This window comes from Filicampus tigris, chromosome 21, assembly GCF_054856515.1.
Source record: "Filicampus tigris isolate MCC_2025a chromosome 21, RoL_Ftig_1.0, whole genome shotgun sequence".
NCBI classification, from domain to species: domain Eukaryota; kingdom Metazoa; phylum Chordata; class Actinopteri; order Syngnathiformes; family Syngnathidae; genus Filicampus; species Filicampus tigris.
Window position 1 is genome coordinate 6,244,348 of NC_141237.1, and position 26,847 is coordinate 6,271,194.

The window sequence follows — 26,847 nt, forward strand, 5'->3', positions numbered from 1 at the left end:
TAGAAAAAAGTGAAAATGTGAGCTCTTTTAGTTCATCTTTGTAATTATTTTTCAAACTCTTCCATGAAAACGAACCCAAATGAACAGGAGACCAAAGCAGTAATCATTTCCGATCAATAGGTGGCAGTGCACACTTTGCACCCCACCGTTCAAAATGATGTAGACGATGAAGAAAAGGCGGAAGTCAGCATAACATCCAAGTGGACCACATAGCGCGAGGGTCAAGTGTTGCTATCGTCGTTCAACTTTCTGAACATCTTAATGTTGAAAGAGTTGGAAAGTAAGCGTCTAATTGTGGCCGCTGACAAATTATTCAGACTTAAAAAAACACGATAGCGTTGCACAGGGCGCAACTGTCAAGAGCAAGACAGACAGAGAAGGGCCTCAAGGCAGACCGAGCGACAACAACAAGCTGTTTGCAACACCCTTTCGCGTTTAAGGTCAGCTTGCAAATGAAACTTCGACCTAATTTTATATACGACATTTTGTTTATCTTATAAGAGCGTGCAAAACGTTACGCTAATTGTCTGTTTTACAACAAACGAGGGAGCCCGACACAAGAATTACTGCAAAACAAATCTAACAATGTGTCACTTAATAAACTATTATGATAATATAATAATGAATGAAATAAATCAATTAACTTTATGCAGAATTACGTATACATTCACTACTGGGGCTGGCCAGGTACATTTCGTTTATTTTTCCTTTCCTTTTCCACGAAAGTTAATTTGCTGTCACAACCGTACTGTAAATACAGGATAGTGTGATCACGTTTGCAACTAGTTCATTTTACCTGTATGTGAGATTAACTGCGTTTGTGTTTCACCTGTCCTGCAGACGTCCAGCAGCTGATAGGTCATGGGGAAGAACTTCATCCCTCAGCTGCAATTGGTGGAGCACCAATTTAGAGTCAGAGATTTGAGCTGACTGGTGTCTCCATGAAGACACACCACTTGAGTGGTCACAGCATCATTTTCACTGTCCAAGTGGAGACCACTGTGGAGGACCACCAGCGGACAACCTGTGAGCTCCACTGTCAGACAGCGACGACATGGCAAAAACCTGGAGGAGCAATGAATATGGTAAAGGTGACAACAAATAGTTGAAATGCTGTGGAAAAAAAAGACAGCACTAGTTTGCAACAAAGGAACTTCACAAATGTGTAAAAAAAAAAGTTACCTGTTTAGTTTCCAGAAGTCCCCCAACATCAAACTTTGGCACATACTTGATCATATTTGACTTGTGCGTGCAATCTAAGCTGCATTTGTGTTGCTCGTGTCCTGCAGACGTCCAGCAGCTAATTAGCCACGAGGAAGATCCACAGGCGCCCCCTGTTAAAGAAGATGGAGCTACACAGCCCTCCCACTTTAAGAAGGAAGAGGATGAGCCACATCCCGCCCACATAAAAAAGGAAGAGGAGGAGTTTGATATCAGCGACTTGCCGCTGACTGTCATCTTTGTGAAGAGTGAAGACGACAAATATGAACCACCTGAGCGGTCGCAGCTTCCTCATCAGAGTCCAAGTGCAGAAAACTGCGGAGGACCCCCACCTGGCAAGCTTTTAGCTCCTTTGTCAGACAGCGACGACATGGAAGAACCTTTAAAGAGCGACAAAGACTGCGAGGATGACGACAAACATTTGGAATGCTCTGAAAAGGAGACAACTCTGAACACGCATAAAAAACATTTCTGCTGCTCAATTTGTGGTAAAAGGTTTACCCGGAAGCCAAACATGGTAGCACACATGAGAATACATACAGGTGAAAAACCATTTAGTTGCTCAGTTTGTGCCAAAACATTCACTCTAAAAGACGGCATGGTAAAACACATGAGAACACACACAGGTGAAAAAACATTTAGCTGCTCCATGTGTAGCAAAACATTCTTTTTTAAGCAAAGCTTGAGAACACACATGACCAAACACGCAGGAGAAAAACCCTTTAGTTGTTCAACTTGTGGTAAAAACTTCTCTCATAAGATAAGCAAGGAATCACACATGAGAACACACTCAGGAGAAAAAGATTTAGTTTGCCTGTTGTGTAATAAAACATTCTCTCAAAGTGCACACTTGGAATCACACACGAGAACACACAATGGAGAAAAAAAATTAGTTTGCTCCTTGTGTAATAAAACATTCTATCAAAGGGGACATCTGGAATCACACATGAGGACGCACACTGGAGAGAAACCTTTTGTTTGCTCCTTGTGTAATAAAACATTTGCTCAAAAGGCACATCTTAGCTCACACATGAGAACACACAATGGAGAAAAACCCTTTGCTTGCTCAGTTTGTGGTTCAACATTCTCGCGAAAGGAAACTGTCAAATCACACATGATAATACACACAGGAGAGAAACCCTTTAGTTGCTCATTGTGTGGCAAAACGTTCTTTTTCAAGCAAAACTGGAGAGCACACATGAAAACGCACACTGAAGACAAACCCTTCAGTTGCCCATTTTGTAATAAAACATTCTATCAAAAGGGACATCTCGAATCACACGTGAGAACACACACAGGAGAAAAACCCTTCAGTTGTTCGGTTTGTGGTCTGAGCTATGCGCATCGCAGCAGTTTGGCTGCACACATGCAGACACACGACTAAGGGGGAATAAATGTTTTACAGAAGTCCCATGAATAATAGAATTGAATTTGTATTTTTTCAAAAAGCTGTACATTCCATCATTTGGATCGAGCATCAATGAGGACGTGGAGAAAAATAAAGCTGGGGAAAAAACCTGATCTTGCAAACACTTTCTTTCATGTTAATTTATTTTCCTGCGGGTAGAGATTACTTTTGTTGTAATTATGGGTCGGCTGACAAAGCCAAAGCAGTCATCTTTGCAGGTCGACAGGTGGCGGTAATTCACATATAGTTTGCAAACCGCCGTTAAACAAAGAAGAAATACGCACGTTAGCATACAGTAGCATCCAAGTGCATCACAAAGCGCGAGGATCAACTGTTGTCCTCGTTGAACTTTCTACAACGTCGTTTTTAATGTTGAAAGTAAGTAAGAAGGCGGCGAGTTGCGGCCGTCGACGACATATTCGGACTGTTTGGAAGCGTCGAGAGGAGAACGAGCGATTACGACGGTCCCTGGAAGCTCAAATTGAAGGTTCGTCCACTAAACTTACTCAAGATAAACATGCAAAGCTTAACATTGATGTTGTATGTTTTGTAAAAAAAAAAAAAGAAAAAGTGTCACCAAAACCAAAATAACTTAAGGAGTTAGCAGGTTCATTAAGGCACGTTCCCTGTCAAAACAATGACCAATGACTAATTCATGACCATTTAATTTCATTTGCATGTGTAAATATAATATGCATTTCTTTCTGGCTAACTTCACCTGGGTTTGCTACCAATTTTTTTTTTCGTTACTTTGGAAAACATCAATTTCACAAGTGTGACTTCAAATCGCTCATCATACCATATCATAATCGTCCTGTGTAATTGAAATTGTTTCATTTGTTCTGTCGATACCTAGAAGCTGCAGTGGGGGAGCTCCAGTTCAGAGAAAAGGTTTTCCGCTGCCTGAACTCCCACCACCACCACCAAAATTAAGGAGGAGGAAGTTCGAACATTTCAACTTACTGGTGTCTTTACGAGGAATGAAAACAGCGTCATTTTAACACTCCCAAGTGGAGACCACTGTCATCCAGCAGCAACATGGAAGAACCTTTGCGGAGCAGCGAACACTGTGAGGGGGATGAGAAAAAGTTACAATTCTGTAAAAAGGAGCCGCCTCATGTGAAAGAGGAAGAACGAGATCCACAGCCTCACCACATTAAGGAGGAAGATGCGGATCCCGCACATGGCCATGTTAAAGAAGAAGAGGAGGAGACTGATGTCAGCAGGTTGCCACTGACTGGAGTCTCTATGGAGAGTGAAGATGACAAAAATAAACCAGCTAAGTGGTCACAGCTTCATCATCACAGTCCAAGCGGAGACCACTGTGGAGGAAAATCACCGGAAAACCTCTTAGCGCCGCTGTCAGACAGCGACGAGGTGGAAGAAAAATGTTTACGGGGCGGTGGATACTGCGAAGGTGACGACAAACTGTTCAAATGCTCTGAAAAGGCGACAACTCTGCACAAGAAAATCTTTCACGGGCGCCTTCGACGTCGCGCATGTAAAGAATATTTCAGCTGCTCAATTTGTGGTCGACGACTCGCCCAAAAGGCAAACATTGTGGCGCACATGAGAACACACACAGGTGAAAAACCCTTTGACTGCTCAGTTTGCAGTAAAACCTTCACTCAAAAGTCAAACATGGTAAAACACATGAGAATACACACCGGTGAAAAACCTTATAGTTGTTCACGGTGTGGCAAAACACTGACTTCATCGCACAGCTTGGAAACACACATGAGAACACACACTGGAGAAAAACCGTTTAGTTGTTCAGCTTGTGGTAAAACCTTCTACCAAAAGTCAAACATGGTATCACACATGAGAGCGCACACGAGAGAAAAACCCTTTAGTTGCTCAGTTTGCAGTACAGCATTCACTCAAAAGCAAAGCATGGTGCAACACATGAGAGTACACACGGGAGAAAACCCCTTTTGTTGCTCGATTTGCAGTCGAACGTTCACTCAAAGGCAAAGCATGGTAAAGCACTTGAGGACACACACGCGAGAAAAACCCTTCAGTTGCTCAACCTGTGACAAAACCTTCTACCAAAAGTTAAGCAAGGAGTTACATATGAGGACACACACGGGAGAAAAACCTTTTGTTTGCTCCTTATGTAGTAAAACATTCTCTCAAAAGGCACATTTGGGATCACATATGAAAACACACAATGGAGAAAAACCCTTCCCTTGCTCAGTTTGTGGCTCAACATTCGCTCGAAAGGAATACGTCAAATCACACATGAGAGTACACACGGGGGAACAGGCATTTACTTGCTCATTATGTGGCAAACAATATTCTTCTGAAACAAACTTGAGAACACACATGAGAACGCACACAGGTGAAAAACCTTTTGGTTGCTCATTGTGTCGAAAAACATTCTATCAAAAGGCACATCTGGAATCACACATGAGAACACACACAGGGGAAAAACCTTTTAGCTGTGCACTTTGTGGTGAAAGGTTTGCTCATCGGAACAGTTTGTCCGCACACGTGCGGGCACACGACTAAGAGAGAATCTTTTTTTTTTTTAAACACTTAATAGGGTGTGTTATTGAATTTGCTTTCTGCTGAAGAGTTGAAAATGCCATGGTTTGGATAGGAGCCCATAAACACTTTTAATTCGTGTTGAGCTGTCCACAATAAAGTTTTAAAGTTGTGTAAATCATCTGTGAACCAAATAAAGATATATATATGCAACTGTTACATACCAGATTTACTTTGTTTGATGTTAGTAACAAACCAAGCCGTATGTGTCCAAATCCAGGATGCATCGTGTCATCCTAGGGAGCATCTTTAGTATGGATGTGAATTCTGGCATGTCCTACTTATTTTATACAATACACGAAGCCTAACCCCAAACTTTATAACAGAAATGTAGAAAAGTGCGAAACAAGTGACAGTGCATTTACCATTATATGAATAAAACACATGAACTCCCATCATTATTTGGTTATCTACGTGTATGTGTGTATTTTTTTTTTAATTCTTTTAATGCAGACACCAAAGGACATTGCATAACGATGACGATGTAACATTTGAAAAGCTTTCTTTTGCGGCAGTGATCTCTTTCAACGCTTTGTTTTCAAAAGGCTCTTCTTGCACTTGCTGCTGTCATTTTGAGCATATAATGCTGAGCGGCTGACTGTCGGCATTATTTGGTGGGACGTCCACTGAAGACCAGTTGGCCAACTGTACTCATTACTCGCTCTTAGCAAACTGAACGCTTGCTGTCCAAAGTCAGCACCGGCGCAAACTCAAGAGAAGAAGAAAGCGGAGACTATGAAGATCCACAGGCTTTTTCTGGGGACTTTTGGCTTTAATCGACAACATTTGCCAACTTGACTTTCGGGTTTAATTTGTCCGATAGCCACGCTCAAGCAAAATATTGTCATTGCGTGTGGTTTCCTCTCTGTGATCCTGCTGCAACTGCAATTTCCCTTCAAGGGCCAATAACGAGTTTCTGATTCCGCCTTGGGAATATCAACGTAGCTCATTTTTGTTCTACAATAAAGTGTCCTAAATGTAGAACGAACAAAATGCTGGTATGAGGAGCTGGAAGGGAATTCATGTCATTTTCATTTATTTCAAGCAGCAAAGCGGACTTGACAAACTAGACTGCCTTATCGAATGAGAATGGTTGTCCTGTGCCACCATCCGGCGATCCAAAATTTGAAACCCCAAAATATTTTTCACTTGGCGAACCAACTTACCAAAATGGTGTTGACAAAAAAAGTACTTGAGTACATTTCCATGTGCTTTTTTTTAAAATGACTCATAAATCAGTAGTATTACTTGTACCAGTCTTGTCTAGTATGTGGGAGTGTCCGTAATACTTGGGCCATGTCTGCTTTTCTTGTTGTGGCAGGCGCTCTCTCGACAGTTACGGATGTCTATGGCGCCGTGGGCGGTAGCTGTCGAATTTGAAGACAGCGGCGCCACCACCTGGACACACAATGGTGTCACCTTGACGGCGATCGACAACTCTGTCGAGATCTCGGGCAACAAGTGACACTCTCTAACCTGAAAATGAAGCTGGCTGGGCCGTACAAGGCCACCCCTGGAGGGGCTGATGGCTCCTTCGTCCAGGTTTATGATGGGTATAATATTGCTAATTACTAACAATTCTTCAGACCATTCCTTTTTGTGAAAAACACCAAGTGGGCCACGAGGCTGTTGGAACTTGCACAATTAGCCTGGCAAACAAAAAAAGCAGAAAGAGTATTTTTTGAGTCGCCGCTCTTTGAGAAACACTGAATAAAGTATTTGGAAATGAAATCGTTCACGTATGACCCAAAATAGATTCAAGATGAGCTTAGGGGGCAGTCACACTAACAGTATCTTGTATAATTGGAACGTTTGACTTTTTTTTTTCCATTAAAGCTTCTCAAAGCTCCAAAATAGCGCCAAAGCACCAACTATCAGACAAGACTTTGGCGCCATCTTGTGGCACATTGGGGTGTTTTGGAAAGAGCACAAGTAACTATTTTTTTGTGAATAGCAGGGCAAGTTCGAAGTTATCAAAATGCATATTGTTTATATGACAGTGGGAATAATACATGAAGTCGTACTTTTTATTTTTGTAAGTACTGAAGTACAGAGTAATACTTATGCCACCTCTGCTTCTCTGGTTCTGTTAGACCTTGAGGCGAGGAGGTGGGGTAATGACCCCCCCAGTAGGTTTCCTGTGCAGTGAGATGAAAAGCAGCACCTGGTCCTCGGGGTTGCATCTACACATGGGGGCAAGAAGAGTTTGTTTCAATAAGGGCGGAGCAATGAGAAAAAGGGGGGGGATTCAGTTTCCACTCACCAGTAGCTGAAGTTTGGGACAGGAGCATCCACAGCCCCCCCCCAGGTTGGTTTCTCGGAAGAGCTGTAGGCCGCTCAACACAACATGTAATCCAGAGAATAAAAACAATTGCAAAACCAGGAGAAAGGTAAGTAAAAGCTGTCAACATGACGTTCGTTTAGGTAGTAGCATTTTGCTTTTTTTTTTTTTTTGCCCAAAGGGGGCGACAAGTTTAAGCCGTTTTAACTTTACATTTTTTACAACAGTTTATAAATTGCAGTAAAAAAATCTTTACTGGGAACACGTTAACACTTCAAGCTGCAATAAAACGCAAAACAGGAGTCAAGCGTTTAGAAAACATTTTATTATATCGAGGGACAGGCTGTCAAAATGGCTTGGATGAAAAGACTGTCGAACAGCAGGTTAAAGTGAGCATGTAAAAAATAAAGCAGCTTTTGTTTGCTCTGCGGGAGCGTTGAAGCAGATACCTGTACATACACAACAAAGGCTCGAAAAATGTATCCAAAAAAATGTAAGACACGTTCTTTGAAGGGGTGGAAAAAGTACGGTTAATAGATGACATGGAAAAACACTGTTGCCATTTCTTCATGGTTTTGTACAAGAGAACTGCATGGCATCATTGGATGGATTTTTTTTTTTTTTTTTTAAATGAATACAAAAAAGAAAGGCAAAAAGCAAATACAATTCCAATTTGCAGCACTTTTCAAAAGTATACAATTATAATCCAGGTTTCAACAAGCGGGAACATGCATGCATTATGTCGGAAATTAGGGGTGGGGAAGCTTTTGAAAAATAATATACCTTCGTAGAACTGCATGGTGGGCCGTAGCAAAATTTTCTTACGTATGGCCCGGGGTTCCCCACCCCTGCTCGAAAGGGGAGTCCTGAAAAAGCTGCTCAAACAGCTGCAGAACTTAAGTGTGCATATGTACTAGGGGTGTGCATCTCTCCGCTAAAGATGATTCGAAACGGTTTTCGATACATGGGTTGCAAAGCGACTCGAGGATGGTTCGATTTGAAAGTGGAACGATTCGATTCGTCTCCGTGGGATTACGATTCGATATTATACGGCTCATTGCGAGAGGTTTGTCGTCATTTTACATATATTTGAAGTCAGTACTGCAAATGTGCCATTTCCTTCAAAGATATATCTCTCCGATACAACACGATTCAATGCGCATCTCGATATATTTCAAAGTGGAACGATTTGATTTGATACATTCGCATCTTTCAAATCCCAAAAAGATTTTTCGGTTCAACCTTTTTTTTTTTTTTTTTTACAACCCCTATTATGTACATTGGCTCGCTAGCTGCCCCCCCCCCCGTCACATTAATCCTCCCTCACTGTTGGAAACAGTATTTAAAGGCGATCTGGTATAGAATTGTCTCGAAATAGTCTAAGGAGTGCCTGACAACCCATCAAGTGTGAAATTAAACCAAGCAAATATTTTGTCATCTGCCCGTTTCTGAAAATGTGTCCGAGTCAGCCATTCTGAATTCAACCAAATCGTGACGTTACAAATAAGCCAGTGGCGGCTCTGCGCAAGCAACATTCATTTGCAGTCTGGACGCAGAGACTCCGAAGCACCAAAAACGCCACAAAACGCTTGACAAAAAATTCCTGGGGAAAAATAGTTGCAAAGTTGGCGACACAGAGTTGGCACTCACATCACCGCAACGCTCTGGCTCCACCCACCAGTCATCATGACAACGTAAAGTTGCACTCGACATTTTCATGAAAAGAGAACCTACTCCCAAAAGATAGAAATGTCAATCTGTACTTTAAATCTGAATCCTTAATAATATCATAATATCAGACACCTGGGAGGGTGTTTTCAACAACCTGCATAATATGTCTCCTTTAAAACTAGGCAACTTCTTCCCATTTGGGGTTCTGCCCGCCCGATAAAAATTGTATAATATATGCAGTTTTTATCCAGACAAACCCCCTTTCTTCAAATGGATAAAACACGGCGAGTCACAGACTTCAGAGGAAAATTCAGAATACAATCAAATCGATCTGTTTTGAGCGACACCTCATCGAAGACTGCCAGTGAAAAATACTTGACACCATAAACGTAATATAGTTTCTATATCAGAAAGGTTGTCCCCCGATTGAAAATGGTTCGGCTTAATAAAATAGTCAATTTGTCAGTTTCATTAGAATTCTCTTTTTGTCAATCTACATAAATTAGTTACAAAATATTAGTCATTTCTCTATGGTTACATTACATAGGCAGAAGTACAATAAATGCCATAATTTAGAGATTTTTTGGGGGGGGGGGAAGGGAGTTATCTTGCTTGGCTTCCACGGCTCCTTTTTTATTGCCAAAAGAATTAAATAACTGGTGAGATAATAAGTTAGCAAGTAGGTACTAAAAACTTTTGTGTTGGCCTTTTTCCCTGATAAGGATTCCTACAACAAAAAAAAACAAAAAAAAAGAAAAAAGGAAGAAAAATGGAAATGAGGACGATTGCACTTGACGGTTGTGAAAGAAATGAAAGCACAGTGCTTCTCGAGTGAAAAATAAATACGAATCCTTGCAGGAAATAACTTAGAATATGACAAAAGCCCCAAAAAACAAAACGAACAAGAAAACAGTACAGCTTTGTAATAGTTTGAGCCAAGAAACTCCATAATTTAACAGTTGAATACACACGCCTCACCACGCAACCAAAACGATGCCTTTGAGTACAGATAAAGTGCTGATTGAGCGGGATTTTTCCTTTTTTTTTTTTTTTTTTGTACCATGCGAGCCTCTCAGGAGTCTGCTAGCTAAGGGATTCCACGCAAAAAAAACGTGACCCCGCCCCCTCGAGTCCAGGATGAAGCGGAAAGCGAAACGGCCCCGACGAAGGCAAAAAAACCATCGCGGCAATGGCCTCTGAAAACCGAGAACAAAAGAATCCCTGAGGTGCACATTCAGCCGTGTTGTTACGGCTCGTTCCGGTTCCCATTCTTGGGTTTGGTTGAGAGTTCTCTTGGCGTGTTTCCGTGTCGGCGGGCCTTCACGCGAGCGCCCAAAGGCGAGTTTGGACTTCAGGCAAAGAAGGAGATCACAGCTTCCTTCAAATTCTGAGAGGGTACCACCAAGCCGCCCTTCCCAAAATCGTACGCTACGCACAAATGTTTTGGACATTGGGCTTTGGGCTGAAATTTCAGGGTGAACGTAAAATCCACTTTACAGTTGAACTTAACTGGACATTCTCAAAGCCTCTGAACGCACATGTCCAACTATTCTGTTTCAGTACAACTTTCTCTAAACTTCATCAACCGAAATCCCAACAGCCCCAACTTTGAGTGAGTAGTGTCCATCTATAGTCAAACTTTCACAGATTCCATGACAGACAACTTGATGGCTTCCTCCAACATCTGATTGTCCGTAAAGGCGGCGGGCGGTTCCGGGACGGACTCTGAGAGGCCGATGAGGGACTCCAGGAGGCAGGTGCCCGGGTCGCCGGACGCCGGCAAACTTGGGTAGCTGGGCAGCTGGAAGTGGAAAAAGTTGTCCATGTGCTCGTACTCCTTGAGCGAGTTGTAGAGCGAACTGGGCCCCAGGCAGGGGAAGCCGTCGAAGAACTCCAGGTCCGACTCCGAGGACAGGCTCAGGTCCATGTTGTAGCTGGCCGAGCGGTCGACGGTGGGCGAGGGCGTGTGCGGGACGCCGCCGCCGCCGCCGCCGCCGTGGAAGAGTCCGTTGCCCTGGTTGGCGTTCTCATCCAAAAGTTCCGACACGGCCCTATTGTCCAACAGTGTTGCGTTGTCGTTCTCGTCGGCAAAGTCCGCCATGCTGAAGCTGTCGAAGGTCTCCGCCTGCCGGGAACACGCGTCCTTATCGGCGGCGTCCCCATTCTCCGCGTCGTTTAAGCTGAGGATGCGGCTCAGGCCTTTCTCGTCCACGTCCAGCGGAGTGCGCCGTCCGCACGGGCTCCCGCCGCCCTCGGAGTCGTCGCTCTGGGCCGACGAGTCCGACAAGTCCGTCATGTCGCTGCTGCAGCTGTTGTCCCCGGCGGACGCCAGCTCGGAGCTGAAGGGGAAGGCGTGCGCGGGGGCTGCCGCGGGGGCGCCGGCCATGGCCTCGGTCTCCGCCGCCGCCGCCTCCTCGCCGTTCGACTGCTCCTCCAGTCGCTTCTCCAGCTCCAGCTTCATGATGGTGTGGATGTAGTGCGTCTGCACCCGGGTGGAGTTGAACTCGATGCGGCCTTCCGTGTTGCCGCAGCCGTCCTTCGTGCAGCCACACGGGAACGACGAATGGTCCATCTGTCGGAGCAAGAGCCCATTACTAGTTTTTCAGCACAAGTCCACAACTAAGTGATTTGTCCAACAGAAGCTTGCCCAAGAGAGGGCTTATTTGCCGAATCCTACCACTACTTATTCAACAGAAGAGTCAGGCTATATTACATTTCCAACACAAATTTGCCTGGACATTCCTTGTCTAACGGAAGGCCAAATTCCGAGTGCTTCCCAAAGTTCTCTCACCTGACACTTGATGCCAGCCAGGCTGCATCCGCACGTTTCGGGCTCGCAGAACCCCTGACAGTCGCACCCGCAACGTTCCCTGGAGATCCTCAGCTCGTGCAGCTGTCTCTTCTCCTCTTTGTCCACCTTCTTGACGCCGGCGGCCTTCAGCATAGCGTAACGCCGCTTGGACGGGTACGGCTGGAGGAAAGAGCCCTCTTCCAGGTTGGCGCCGCTCAGATCCACGTCCATCTCGGGGATGTCGTCCACCGTCAGCCGCTCGGCCTCTTCGCTGTCCTTGGTTCCGTTCTTGGTCAGCTGCAGAAGACCCGATCGGTCAATGGGAAACCCAAACACCCCGATCCTAATCTGGTTCTGAAAATGTCCCCGCTGTGGGATCAATAAGGGCATTCTTATCTTCTACCTCTTCACTCACCTTTAACTTAAGAGCCTCCAGTTTCTCTTCCCGCAGCCGGTTGAACAGTTTCTCCCGGCGTAGCAGCCGCTGCTCAGCGGCAAACTCTGTCAACGTGTAGGTGCGGCGCGCGCTGTGCCGAGGCGTCATGCCCAGGGTGCAACCCCCTCGGCTGGGCACGCTGGTGAAGCCCTGGCACCGCGGGAAGAAGAAGACCGTCACTTGATCAAAGGTGACGTTGCTCCGCCGCGCCCGCTTGGATTTCTTGAGGATGGACGTCGCTGCGGAGGGGAGAAAAGAACTTGATTTTAACCTCCCTCTTTTTTGCTGACACGGCTTCTATTTGCCACTAGAGGGCGGAATATCCCTCCAGCTGAATTTACAAGCGCTGCACGTGAGCCTTGTAAAAAGGACGACCCTGTGATTCATTGGACTGCTTTTTCACAGAGCCTTATCATGCACCCAATTAACACTAAAACATGAATTGGAGTGCATTTACATTCTGTAAAAGTGACCCCGCCATGAAAAACGATCCGCTCGGCCTTGTTGCGCACAATGGGGGAGGGAAAAAAAGAAGAAAGAAAAAAAAGAATTCAAGCTTTCACAGTTCAATCTGGGAAATAAACAATGGAGGCTTCGGAGAGAGGGCAGGGGGAGAAAGGGCAATCCCTACAAGATGACACGTTTCTCACAAAATAGTGCCGTAACGCTCCAAGGTGCATGTGCACGCAATTCGAACTATTGGACACTTCTTAGAAATTCCAACTATAAAAGTGCCAGACGCAGGGGTCCCCCCATCCACCCTCCACCCTCCACACCCCCGCTATGGAAATACATGACGACGCTCCACATGTGCTGTCTATTATCTTTGACGAGCAAAAGTCCTGGGGTTTTCTCAGCAGCTGTCACCAAACTCCTGGAAACAACAGGAATGCGCGCACTTGAGGTAAACTCCACCCATCTGTGGACTCTGGGGAGGCCTTTCCAGATCTTTTTTTAACAGGTGAAAGGTCAAAAGAAAAACCAAGAAGTCTTTTGTTTAGTTGAAACGTAACACCGTAGTTTTGCCACATATTGCTCCATTTTGCATGCTAGGTTCTTGATTCTTATCAACTTGGTGGATTCTATATACAACTTTAAGCAACATTCGCAACAAAACATTTTGAAGAAAAAAACCTACTTATTGAATGCCTTTAAGTGGAAAAAAAAACATGATTATATCAGCAGACCATTAAGTTACAACTATTTATTAATGTGCATTACATTTGGTATTTTTAATGTGTGCATTTTGGATTGTATTCAACTATTCTGGAACTCAATATATTATGTTATAAATCGTCTGTAATCTTTGGGGTAAATTTAAATTTCCATTTGTAATAATAGGCAGTCGAATTACAACTATTTCATTCACATCCAATGTCTGATTTGTGTGCATTTTTTATTTTAATTTTAATTTTTTACTAAAAAAATGTGGGGTGGAAAAAAAAAACATTCAGGCATAAAACGACAATGTGTTTCCTCATCCCGGAGCAGCATAATATATTCAACATGCATCTCATGCCTTTTCTTTTTAAATTGCGCATAAAAAAATATACATATGTTTTACTTGTATAAATGTATTTTAGTAGCTTTGAACTCTATTTACTCTAAACCGTTCTCATTAAAATATCTTATAACAATATTGACTATTTTATTTATTTATCCTTTTTTTTATATGCACCGAAATGCACTTTGTAAATACCGGTATGTCTAGTTACTGGACACCTGCTATGCATTTAAGAAAGTAGCTTAGTAGTAGATTGTGACTTGATGTCTATGGGGGAGAAACAGAGCCTCCCCCAGGGTGGGAAAAGTTGAGAAGCCCATCCCTAGAGAATACTCCATCCCTGCTCGAGCCCAACTAACGAGCACCTTCCCATATTCTCCACTTCCTTTACAACGGCGCACCAATCTGCTCCCCTGGTTTATGTTTGCACGCCTTCTTTTCTGCGTCCCACGCCCGCCGGGCCTCTTTCAGCACCTGTGCTGGATGCGTGCCCAGCCCCTCACACAACGGCCCGTGTGTTCGCCAGCGTTTTGGCAGGCGGCCACCGCTGCTCTTCCTGGAAACCTCGTTTGCCCTCGTCGCCTATACCGGCCGTCGCCAAGCTTTCTTTCCCCCCCTTTCCGCTTTCACGTCAAAAAAATATTTTGACGGACTCGCATCGAAACAAACAAGTGATTAAAAACTGAACCACGACACTGAATGTAGCTGGAATTAGCGTGAGCCCTATGTTTGTTACTTTTTACTGAGCTGGTCTCATCTTGGGGTAACGTGAGACAATTAGATCTGAGGTATGTTACCGTGTCCATTTTACGCCATGAAAAAAGGAAAATCCCGCTTCACAAAGATATTGGAATCAAGGTATTCAGTGCCTTTTGGGGGGGCAGTTTTGAAAGCTTTATTGCCTTATTCGCAAGTCTGACGCCACTTATTTTATAGAGCTGGCTTGGTGCGACAAATCCATTTTTAAAGGGAAATCAACCCAAACATATTTTTTTCAAGAATATGTTCGATGCAAACCCACTAGTTGAAACAAGGCATTCTGATAAATATTGCGTTTGTGGAATAAGAGTTAATCCACCCGTTTTCAGGGGGCGGCCATTTTGTCACTTCTGTTGACTGAAAATGACATCACAACTGCTCAGGGCTCAGGTAACGACCAATCACGGTTCATATTTATCAGAATGCCTTATTTCAACTAGTGGGTTTGCATGGAACATATTCTTGGAAAAAATATGTTTGGGTTGAGTTCCTGTTTAAGTAAGACTGCTGTCACTTAACTGCATCTTTTTCTTGGAAGTTGGCAGTGTTTCTTTCGCCTGTTTTACGACTGTTTTCTAATTGCCGAGAGGTGCCACAAGATGCTGGCGAAGCACTACATAAAGCTCCTCAACTCACTTCAACATAGTTCCCCAGTGCCAAGATACCTGAAGATGGCGACAAAGCGACACTTTTATATTATCCACCGCTTTGGCCTGAAACATAATTTTAAAAATGATTGCTTAAAATGACACCGGGGCTGTGAATGATGAACCGGGGAAACAACTGATTTTCACATTTCTTTTAGACTCCGATGAGCAATAGAATGTTGTTTGCTCAGTGTCTCTGTGTGGCCTGGTACCAAATGGCCTGCAGCCAGGTTCAGGGTTGTCCTCAAACGGCCTCTCGCCGGACGTTCAGACAGACCAAAGCGAGGAGTCGCCGTATGAAGGGATTCAGCCCTTTGGCCCGCTTTAATGCAAGAAATAAAAGCGGTATTTAAGTGTTTCATGGGCTGCCAGCGGATAAAATTCCTTCACCTCCCTCACGATTCTGTGGGTTTTTATTATCGGAGCCTCTGCAGAGCCGTAAAGACAGAAAATATTTTCCGTCAGCCAACTTGACTCACTGTTGAAATGCGTTGCCGGGGAGCCGGGGTTGCTGGGGGTGGAATCCAGGGTGTCCGAGTAGCAGCTCTCGCCCTCCGAGTCCCAGGCGGAGCAGGCCGACGAGAGCGAGGAGGGCGAGGGCGACGAGTAGCACGGGTCCTCGCCCACCTCCTCGAACTTCCTCTTGAGAAGCCCGCTCATGGCGCTAGCGTGGACGATCTGTGGGGAACAGAACAATGGCATCAATATAAGCTACATGCAGAGTAGTTCAAATTATTTCCAAAAATCGGAGAGAATACACGCCTCGTATGTTCTCTTTCGATGCATTTAAAGTTTGAGGTTTAAAATGACTGTCAAAGCGCTACTAATTTCCAACGTTAGCATTAAGCTAACTGAATTTAACCATCTAACTGGATAACTGAACACTTCTAGGCCATACATGTAACATAATCCCCCTAATTTATAAGAATTCAGAGAAAAAGAAAGTGAGGCAGTAAGCGAGCATGCTGGTTGTAACCCTAAATATTGGACCCTTTTAAACCGGGGAACCCTGTCGTACATTTGCACACTCGTTTCTCCCAGAACCATCGAATGAGGACAATTCAGCCGCCTCGCAGAGGAAAAGAAAAAACAAACAAACAAAAAAAAGCTTTGCACACGCACGTTTGTCAATACGATCTGGCCGCCCCGTGCTTTGCCCATGTGAGTGCACGAGTAGCCCATCTCCTGCTGCCTGCAGCCGGTCAGCCACAGGAAGTAATCAATCAGCCCTATTTGCATAAGTCAACATGGAGCAAACCCCTTCACCCCTTCTTCCAAATCCCATCAAAACGCATTGATTAAGAGCAATGCTACCCCATTTCGGCCTTCCCGGTAAAGCGACTATTTTGCCCTTGTCTCGCTTTTAAATGCGCTCTCACGTGACACCTTGGCAGACAAAGACATCCGCTTCCCCCCCAAGAAGATGTTGCGTTGCGCGAGCCGGCCGTTCTGTGCTCCCGTGAGAGGGACTGCTGCCTCAGCGATAAAAACAATCAATCTTTTGAGAGGCGCACACATGCACATACACACGCGGGCAACAAAACAACACGCGCACAAGAAGAGCTCTTGACGAGGGAATGCCATTTATTCTCCACTCTTCAAAAACATTATCTTAAACGTCGCTATTATTGATGTCCAAATGTGACTAATTTTGAGCTAATTTAATGTGAATCAATGTGAATTGGACACGTCCTGAGTATTTAAGCGGCACATTCTTTACGCACGGAGATCAGGCTTAAATTGAGTATTTCACCCTTCTTATTAAAGTCTGCAAAGGCCTGAATATCGGATGCTAATAAAAGATTATCATGTGGTGTGGGGCGAGTCTTGGAAAAAGTCAAGGCGGACAATTATAAGTGTTAAATCTGTGAAATTTTTCAAGTGGGGTACACGCATATGATAATCGGGCCTAATTTCAGGATTTTTTTTTTCTGGAAGAACCCAATAATTGGATTATTTAAAGTAATTGTTCAGTGTGTTGAGCGTGATTTTCACTGGCATGGAATGTTCGATTGAAGGATGCGTTTTTTTGTTGTTTTTTTTTTTAGTGTGTGGTGTAAACAAAAGACTGAAACATGATAGGTTGACTTCGACAGGAAGTGAGGCGAGAGGAAAGGCGATTTATTTTCAATGACTTTGTCCATAAAGCCGTCATTTGACGATGTCTTCGGAGTGGCGCCTTAATCGTTTACAGCCGTTTTAAAACATTTGTGTTATTTTTGGTGGTGGGGAGGGGCATAGCTGCAATTTTGCGTATTGTTTAAAAGCAGAGGGATTTTCAGGGGATAATTGCAGGGTTGGCATCGGCGTGGCATGTTAAACGTGGGTTCGCCAGCACGTCGGCTATTAAGACAAAGCGAATGCCGAGCGAGGCCTGCGGATTCCGAGCGACCTTGGCGTAAGCAGGCAGCTAAGCGAGATTCTCCCCGTGAGTTCCAAGAAGAGTGTGACCTGCATGCCGCCCGTGTCTTATCAGGGTATGTTATGCAAGCGTCAGCATTCCGCCTGGCGGGGAGGGACGCAGTGGGGAGCATCCATATTCACATTCACGCCCATATGGACAATTGAGGCATTTCGATTCACCTGACATGCACGTTTTTTGGGGGAATGTGGGAGGAAGCTGGAGGGTGGGAAGATTCCAACGCAGAACCACGGAACTGCGAGGCAGGCGTGCCAACCGATAGCTCACCGTACGGCCCGACAGGAGCAATTATGCCAAAAAAAAAAAAAGGGCAGTCAACCCTCCGACAAGGATAAAGTAGAGAGTCAAGGGCGGGAGGCTGACAACCCTTGCGGGGGCTTCCGCCGCTCACATGATGAATGAATCACCTTGCGACAAACAAAGGGGGCCACCTCCATACAAAAAGACAAGCGCATGATGCAAGCCGGTGCGGAATCAAGAGAAACAAAATAAAATCGCAAAAAAACAAAGCTGTGAGGTGTCCTCCAGGGAGCGCATAGCGCCGGCTAAGCAAAGTCTTTTTAATTAAAAGCTGCAGTGAGCCAGAAGGGAGACAGGAGGAGGAAGATGAGGAGGAGGAGGAGGAGGAGGAGGAGTGGTGGTGGTGTCAGAAGTGGGTCATTGTCTCTTGACTGCAGCCTACCTGACACATTGATTTGCTAATCCTGTTCAACGGGCAGAAACAATGGCGAGAGGTTAATCCTGGTTTGTGGTCAATGTGGAACTGGCAGAAGAGAAGACAAGGCTTCAATTACTTATTTGGAGTATACTAACAATCTCGTTATCATTACTGTTCATAAATTGTGGCAGGAAAGTAGGATTCGGTGGGGTCTCCTGAAGGAAAATCAGCGCCTGGAGTGGCAGCGCTGCACGTTGGCGGCTCCCCGCTAAATTATGCATTGCTGTCATTCCATCAGTGGCGGGATGAAAAGGGACGCACACACAGGGGGGAGATAAATCTCCGAGCTCGGGAAGATTTGTCACTAAAAGGCACAACGCAGATCCAATCGAGAGGCACGCCATGTCAGTCCCACCCGATTATCGGGCGCACTAGCGTGACATTAGCGACGCTTATTCTGCCTTTTGTCAGTGTGGTGGCTCTAAATTAACAACACCTATGGAAGTCTTTAAATGGTTATCCTGTGATGTGGGGGGGCGTGTTAAGAGTTATTTTTTTATTTATATTTGAAAAGTGATTTGAATCAGAAAGTCGGTTTGGATTTAAAACACGCGAGTGCATCGGTACTTGAACAAATGAATCTCTCTCAATAAAGCTTGAGCCGGTCAAAGAACAATCAAAAAAGTCATGAATCGTTAGGAATCGGTTTAATGTTGCTAATTGTTTGTTGTTTGATGATCGTCTACTTTCAACAAGAAACTCATTGCATGAATCGAGACACGTATCAAATAGTCCTTTATTCGCGAAATGCACGCCCCTACTGTTCAATACCTTAATCGGGGTAAGCATATACTAATAATCGTTTTGAACTTCAGTCCGCTTCCCCCCTTATGATCAAAATTGGCAACGGGCGGCTTTTTGACGATATATACGTTTAGCGTTGTGACGAATGCAATGCGCTGTGAAATGCTCACAAAGGGAATGATGTCGTGTGCAGGGACAAGAGAGCCAAGTGAATCCGGCAGCACGATTGATCCGACAGCCCGGTTGACTTTGTCCCCTTTGTGCTGCCTTGTCCTGCCCTTTTGCGGCTGATAACGATAAAGTGTGCGCGAGTGTGTGTTTGGGGCACTAATCTTAGCCAGCCGAGAGCATTTACATGGCAGACTGACAACCGCCGCACAGCCTCTGTCTGTCTTACTGTCTCACTGAGTGAGTGAGTGCTCATAAAATGTGATAATGATGAGCCCGGGAGTGTGTGTGAGTGTGAGTGTGAGTGTGTGTGTGTGTGTGTGTGTGTGTGTGTGTATAAACATGTCAAGGCAGGTTGGGACTCAAGGCCTCAGGGCACCGCACCTCTCACTTCGTCACCGGGAAAGACGGGAGCCAAATTCTACGAAATGACGGGAGGCCGAATTCCTCAAACTCTTCTTATCGATAGATAAGGCAAAATTGCCGTCATAACGGGAGATCAGGCATTTAATCGTCTTTTATAGAGAACCTAGCAAAAAGTGGGATCTTACCCTAACAGGTGTAGCGACGACTTCCTGACAGGAGTATTTCTGCAATCTTCAAGTTGCTTCCTAATTCACAAATTTGTCTTTTTTTTTTTCTATTAAACTATGAATTTAGGCAATTATGAACATTTTTATGGATGGCATTAATGACTCGCATCTAGACTCGGACCAGAGTCCCGCCCAAATAGCAAGGGCGGGGGTGCTGGGGGGGGGGATGACCGCAATCGAGTAGGCCTGACGTCATTTCGTAGTGCGGAAACGTTCCGCCTGCCTGAACAAAGCATGGCTCCTGTTTTCTCTCCGGTGTCATTCCCAGAGAAACATTCTGTTCCCCCGCCGCGACCCGTGGCACCGCTTTCCAAAAAGGAGAGGTACTGGGAAAAGGGAGGGAGCGCGGCGCAAAGCAAATAAATAATGTCATGTCTCCAAAGCCGCAGGAATTCCATCTCTGGCAGCAACGCCGCTCTCGCTGTAAAGGAGCTCAATCGAACACAGATGTGGGCTTTTTTCTTCTTCCCTGGCTCGGAAAGTCCGACGCGGCACCAGGCGAGGGCGCATGCGGGAGACACCTGACTGGGGAATTAGCTGCACGTGGAGCTCACATGCCACTTTTAAGCCGCACCAGTCGGGAGATAGTCAAAGTGTCGGGACGGGGTTGCGTGTGGAGGATGGGAAGACGGCGAAGAGAACGAGGAGGCGGTCATGGCGCGGTCACATTCTGCATTTGTCGACTGATTCAAATGTTTTAAGTCAAAATTAGGGATGCTTGATATCACTTTTTTTCAGACCGAAGCCAGTATGAGTATTCAACGATACCGCTAATATTTTTGATGCATATCAAAAGGACAAAATAATTTGAACAAAGACCTTTCTGACGTAGATGATTCTCCAATGTGTCAAACCGCTGTAGTATAGCGCCACCTACTGGCGAGGAGGACGATGTCAGATTGTTTTTTTGCCTTAAGTATCTGTAGCTGGTATTGTGAGCCTCCAAGAGTATCCTTAAAAAAAACTCAAAATAAGATCAGTACCGTCCCAATAGCGATACCTGGTATCAATTCTTGTCCATCCATATTCAAAATGATAAACATTTTAAAAATTCTTATTTTGAAAAAAAAACAAAAAAATTCCAAAAAAATTCCCCAATTAAAATGGAGGAGTTTTACAAAATCTCCTTAAATCCACAATTGTTTGAACCGATTCAAACGATTCCCCCAAAATCCTATTTTTCTCAAGCAATTCAGCATTCCTTTCAAAAATTTCACATTTACTCACACGAACATTCCCGAATTAAGAGACAAATCTAAATTTGCCATCTCTCAAAAGATTTTAACCCAAATTTATGGAGAACTTAACAGTCAATTCCAACAATTTTGTCAGCCCTCCCTATTTTTTTTAAAGAATTCTACACTTCTCTTTAATTCTTTTTCCAAATTATAGAAGAAACTTAAATTCACCATTGCTCATATCGATTCGAATCAGTCAAACTAAAGAGTTTGAGCTCAGAGTGCACAAAGCAGATGGGAGCTTGCCACTGCTGTGTGTTTCGGGGGGTGCGTAGATTCTTTTTCTCCAGCCCCCTTTCCTCCCCCTCCTGCCTCCAAAGCACAAAAGAGAGGGGGGGGGGGCATCATGCGTGAGCAAAATGAAGCAAAGCAACCTCGCTTGAACCCAACTCTGCTCCCGCAAACACTCTACAGAAGTGTGTGCTCATCGAGATTGGTGCGTGCACACCACCAGTAAGAAGTGATCTTTTGTCGTGGCCGTGTTCAGGTCTCGAAAGCAAAATGGAGGACAAGTGCAACCTGCAGAGGTGCTGTTGACTCAGTCAACTAGTTTGCTGTCCAAATCTAAATCCACACATACCGATAATCTCACAGAGTGCACGCATTTCGATCCCCCGTCGATCAAAGTCAGACAATGCCAGATTATCGGATGTCTCTAAAAGATTATCAAGAGTGATTATCTTGTGGTGTGGTGTTTGTTAAGGATGTGTCCTAAACCTGCAAAATATTCAAGAGGCATTTGTGATTGCCATGTTTCGGATTGTGAACATCTGTAAAGATGTTAAAAATCGGTATGTGTGTACCCCGCTTAAAGAAGCCCAATTTGACGTCAGATGTGATGAGCGGAGCCAAATCCACGCTGACACTCAACTTTTAAATCCCTTAAAGTACAGCATTTCTCAACCAATTTAAAACATTCTAAAAAAAAAAATTCAGTCATACTTTCTGAAGAATTCTTCATTTTTCATTAGAAATGTCCTAAATTAATGGACAAATGTAACAAATTGCCCACCTTAAGTTTAAAACTGTATAGGATTGTTTAAAAAACTCCCAAACTGAGTGACTCATGGACCACTTTTGGAATTTCCTGGGGTACCACCAGTCGTGTGTGGACCACAGTTTGAACACCACACATCCACAGATCACCAGCAAGTGTTGTCACAATGCAACAAATTCCCCAAATTGGACAAGCTACTTGCTGAGCATTCTGGAGAAAGTGTGTGTGTGTGTGTGTGTGTGTGTGTGTGGTGGGAGTAAAAGCACAAGGAATGGAAGCTGTGTCAGTAAACAAAGGATCATTCTCCTCCCGTGTGTGTGCATGTGTGTGTGTCATTCCAGAAAGCATGATTTCCAAAAATGATCCGGGTGAGGTCGCGCTAGAGACGCTTTTTAAAAGTGCACTCCAGTCGGGGAGAGCACACACAATGAGGCTACAAACTATAAGACAGAATTCACATAATAAAAAAAAAAATAAAAAAACACGCGTGGGCTTTACGTTAAATGAAACGGGATAGGTTAACCAATATAAACACGCTAATAAAGCTGAATAGCAGAAGGTGGGGAAAGAATGAAAAGGAGGAAAGCAAAGTGGTGTTTCTAAATAGATTTTTTTTTAAATGGCAGGAATCACGCGGGGCCGCGGGTCGTGTGCAGGTGACTATCGGAGTGACAGCGGCGGTGTCAGCTTTAGTGCCTTGCGCGTGGGCACAGATAACGCACAACTTACAGTTCGCCTCATTATGATGATGATTAATACCAATCTCATTGATTTCGCCCAATTGGGTTCACCTGTGACGCTACAAAAAAAAATCGCGTGTTTTCTGACTTTTAAAAAAATAAAAATAAAATCCACGCGTGACATTAGCGCACGTCAAAGCACGCACATTGCATCCAGTACAATAGAACAGCACTATACTCACCAGCAAGTGTCCGACTGTCCGATCAGCATTGGTGGCAAATGATGGGATTAATCCGAATGAACGTGTGAGGAACCATAAAGCGGATCGTGGATGGTTGACTCTCCGATTCCCCCCACGACGGACACGAAATTCTCACCCGGGGCCCCGGCTATTGTCTGCCTCCGTGCGGCTCGAGCGCGTCCTCTTGTCTGGAACACAGCGGCGACTAGCTCGGGCTTTTTCGCCCTCGCTCTCCCTCTCTCTCTCTTTCTCGTCAGTGGAAAACTCCCTCCCGGCGTGTGGCTGTGACGCAGGCCGTGACACACACCAGAGGAGGCGGCCCACGCTGCTTCCTGCCTCCGCCTCTTCCTCCTGCTGCGTGACTGGATTACGCGCAGCAGCTTGCAGAAGGTTTGACATCATTGGGTGAGGTAGACAACTCCAAGAAGGGGGAAGCGTTGGTCACTTCGCCAATAAGTCACGATTTTAATGAAGACGCCAGAAAAATCGAAGGAGTTTTAGAAGGGCAACATAGTGGACCAGTGGTTAGGAGATCAGGTTCTGGGTTCAAACGTCTTCTAAAAAAATTATGACTATCATCATTACGACTTTTGAAATTATATTTTCTTAAGAATTTCGACTTGAGTTTTGCAAACTACGACTTTTCTTTTTTGGGGGAAAATATATGACTAAAGTACGATTACAACTTTTATTAAAAAAAAAAAATACAACTAAAGTACTGTGATATAATATTAAAGCTTGAGAAAAATACAACTAATGTATGAGTGCAACTTTTTTCCTCTCAAAAAAATGACTTGTCCGAACTGATTTTTTGAAAAAGCAGGACTTTATTGGTGTGGATTACAATATTTCTTTTGAAAACCATGCAACTATTGTATGATCGCAACTTTTTACAAAAAAAAAAAAAAAAAAACTATGACAAACAATTACACATTTCTGCTTGGAAAAAAAGTTATTATTTTTTTCAAATTCTTAAAAAAAAAAAAAAGACTTATAAACTTTCTTGAAAGAAATGTTTTCTTACAATTAAACTTTTTGTCATATTAATGAATATTTTCTCAAATTCTGTTTTTCATGTGAAAGCACTAAACTGTTACTAAACAATGACACCCATTTTTGTTCTTGAAAAAGTAGTTCTTCAGTTCCGGACTTAATTTCATGGAGCTATGCTGGTAAATGCTAACTTTCATCACTTGTGAATTGTGACGTAAGCCATGTTGCAATCGCGTGTGACTCAACTTATTTCCAGTGTAACAATGACACCGACAGTGAGCTGTTTCAGTATAAAGACGAATGGGAGTGCTTCTGGAGCTTGCTTTTTTTTCCCCCCAAATAAAGGCAAGACAGCAAGATCTTGAAACGAGTGGCATTAAATCAAATTATATACAGTACAAACTGCTATAAATGCCAAGTGCACCCAAGTAGCTTTTTGGGATGTTTTTGCCTGTCTGAGTTCATTTAATGTTCCTGGTCATGGATGGGAATGCGTGTAAGACTTTTCTCCGCACCACACAAACACACACACACCCTTCCCTTCTTGCGTATTTACAAATCCGGCACCCCTGGCGACTTTGCTTTCATTCCCACTTGGCCCCGAATGCACAAGCGGCAGTGGCAACGGGTTCCGCCAAAGTCAACACAGGTGCTCCGCTCCCGAAACTTGTGTACATAGAGTTATGTTAATTGTCTTGCTGCTAATGGGCGGTGGGGGCTTTATTCACACACACTTGATGAGCTTTAGGGCCTTTATGAGTTGATTTAATCTTATAAAATCTGCATTTTTTTTTAAACACAATTTACAACATTGTCATTGACAAAGATAATGACATGCCAACACTTCGCCGCACCAAGAAAGAAAATGGCCAAAAAAAGATTCGATTTTTATCGATTTTTCTCTGTTGAAAAGTTCAACAAATGCTAAAGGACACAATAATGTAAAACAGTTACATGTTCCGAATGTAATACACATCTTTATTGTTGTTAGCATTAAGGGACCCAGAAACATTTGATATATTACATGCTTTACAAAAAACAAAAAATTGCCCGATTAATCTGGAAACGCAATTTCATTCTGGCAAATATCGAAATTGGCACTGGCGTCAAAAAATCCACATTGATCGGGCCCTACTTATTTTATTGGTTTTTGTTACACTTCCCTCCATAATTGTTGCCACCCCTGGTTAAGATGTTATCGACAGCTTCTAATGAATTCATTTTTTTTTTTCAAAACAATAGACTTTTCTTGTTTTCAAGAGGAAAATCCAACCTTTAATAAAAGTGCAAGAAGAAAGAATTCTTTTTCCATAAAATCATGTGTTACAATTATTAGCACACTTGATGCTTTGTACAAGCCTCTTTTGCCAACAAGACAGCATCTAATCTTCTCCTATAATATTTCACAAGATGGGAGAATACAGAAAGAGGGATTTTCGACCATTCCTTTTTGCACAACCTCGTGAAATCACCCACCACTCCTCTTTAGCTCACTCCACAGCTTTTCAATGGGGTTTAGGTCTGGGGACTGAGATGTACATGGGAGGAACTTGATTCTGTGTCTGGTCAACCATTTCTCCGATTTTCCTTGTGAAAGTATTCTTCCGTAATAAACACAGAATTTAGATTAAGGCTTTTAACAGCTCTTACTCCATTAGACGGCGGTTGTGGTCACCAGTCTGCGTTTTGGAATTGCAGGTTACTTGTTTGCTATGTCCAAGGTGTTGTGCTCCGCTGAGAGACGGCAAGTCTGAGCGTCCAGACAGACTCCACCCATCTAGCGTCGCCGACTCTCCCACCACTCCCAAAGTCACAACAACGAGGCATGCATGAAAACCCGCAGTCACATCCATCACCGACGACATGTGCCTCTCTCTCCTGAAAACGATGGCCGACATTAACAATTAGCTCATCCAGACATGCGGATTATCGCTTCCTCACTCAAGGCTAATTACGGCGGGCGGCACATGTGCAGCAATGTTGTTTGGACAACAGGCAAACAGGCTTCTTGCATCCCCGCTGTGAGTTCTCCGCATCGGTTTGTTTGTTGAGGTGTCCTTGGCCAAGTCCTCCCGAGATAAACAGGAAGTACAGAACTCGAGTCCCGTTTCATGTTGGCCTCTGAAGTCGCCTGTCGGGCCCGTCAGCGCCTCCTTTTTAATTTTTTGGGGGGGAAAAACAAGGAAGAGGTTCCAGGGAACACTGCGACTCACACGCTGACCCTCCCTTATAGGACTTCTGAGAAAAGAAGCTGTGTGTCGGGTGGATGTTGACAGGGGAGGGGGATGGGGTGCCAAAAAGCCACCGGGACAGGCTTGCATATGTTAAGACCCCCTTCTCTTTTAAAAGTGTGCCAAAGAGTTCACAGTGGAAGACAACCTCCACCCCCTCTGAGGAACACAATAATGGCCTTCAATGCTTTCCATCTGCGGCCATTGAATGCACACGTCACGCCGCGGCTGTCTTATTATCTTACGGCGTCGTAAAACTATTCCTAATGTGAGTTCTGGGGCACTAGACTGGAATCAAACAGGTGTAATTTGACCAGGCAACCTGAAAACAACCGTTTTGCTTCGTGGGGAAAAAAATATGGCATGGATGTTGATTGTATTCGGTCTGTGACATAATCATTAAGGTGTTAAAATGTATATAAAATACTGTCCATATTGTCGTGTCCTTGTATCATATATGAGCCTTTAAAGAGGAAGTCAACCCAAACATTTTTTTCAAGACTATGTTCAATGCAAGCCCACTAGCTGAAACAAGGCATTCTGATAATTGTTGCGT

General features: G+C 44.1%; 3 protein-coding genes across 5 annotated transcripts in view; 2 read left to right on the forward strand and 1 right to left on the reverse strand.

The window, feature by feature from the left end:
• Positions 1 to 182: 182 nt before the first annotated feature.
• On the forward strand, positions 183 to 2,751 carry LOC147127360 (uncharacterized). The gene is made up of 3 exons (XM_086019996.1): positions 183 to 440; positions 841 to 1,091; positions 1,290 to 2,751. Exons 2-3 carry the CDS (start codon positions 1,055 to 1,057, stop codon positions 2,603 to 2,605), a joined length of 1,353 nt encoding a protein of 450 aa, XP_085876122.1. The 5' UTR covers positions 183 to 440; positions 841 to 1,054; the 3' UTR covers positions 2,606 to 2,751.
• Positions 2,752 to 2,913: 162 nt separating this feature from the next.
• LOC147127361 (uncharacterized) lies at positions 2,914 to 5,577 on the forward strand. Its single transcript, XM_086019995.1, has 2 exons — positions 2,914 to 3,116; positions 3,486 to 5,577. The coding sequence occupies exon 2, from the start codon at positions 3,668 to 3,670 to the stop codon at positions 5,138 to 5,140; it is 1,473 nt and encodes a 490-aa protein (XP_085876121.1). The 5' UTR covers positions 2,914 to 3,116; positions 3,486 to 3,667; the 3' UTR covers positions 5,141 to 5,577.
• A 2,183-nt stretch (positions 5,578 to 7,760) lies between these two features.
• Positions 7,761 to 26,847, reverse strand: part of csrnp1b (cysteine-serine-rich nuclear protein 1b) — a 92,419-nt gene continuing 73,332 nt past the window's right edge. For 2 of the 3 annotated variants that reach the window (XM_086019994.1, XM_086019993.1), the window contains 4 exons: positions 15,745 to 15,943; positions 12,335 to 12,594; positions 11,920 to 12,216; positions 7,761 to 11,700 (listed from right to left, as the gene is read on the reverse strand). In XM_086019994.1, coding sequence (XP_085876120.1) covers positions 10,762 to 11,700; positions 11,920 to 12,216; positions 12,335 to 12,594; positions 15,745 to 15,925 — 1,677 coding nt within the window. In that variant the 5' untranslated portion in view covers positions 15,926 to 15,943 and the 3' untranslated portion in view covers positions 7,761 to 10,761. Of the gene's footprint in view, positions 11,701 to 11,919; positions 12,217 to 12,334; positions 12,595 to 15,744; positions 15,944 to 23,067; positions 23,304 to 26,847 lie in introns of those variants that run through there. The other variant, XM_086019992.1, reaches the window with a different exon arrangement.

Bases quoted from the DNA above. Each gene is read 5' to 3' on its own strand.
- LOC147127360 (XM_086019996.1), top strand. From the start codon at position 1,055: ATGGCAAAAACCTGGAGGAGCAATGAATATGGTAAAG. The intron at 1,092-1,289 runs GTGACAACAAAT...CGTGTCCTGCAG, and splicing joins GAGCAATGAATATGGTAAAG to ACGTCCAGCAGCTAATTAGC.
- LOC147127361 (XM_086019995.1), top strand. From the start codon at position 3,668: ATGGAAGAACCTTTGCGGAGCAGCGAACACTGTGAGGGGGATGAGAAA.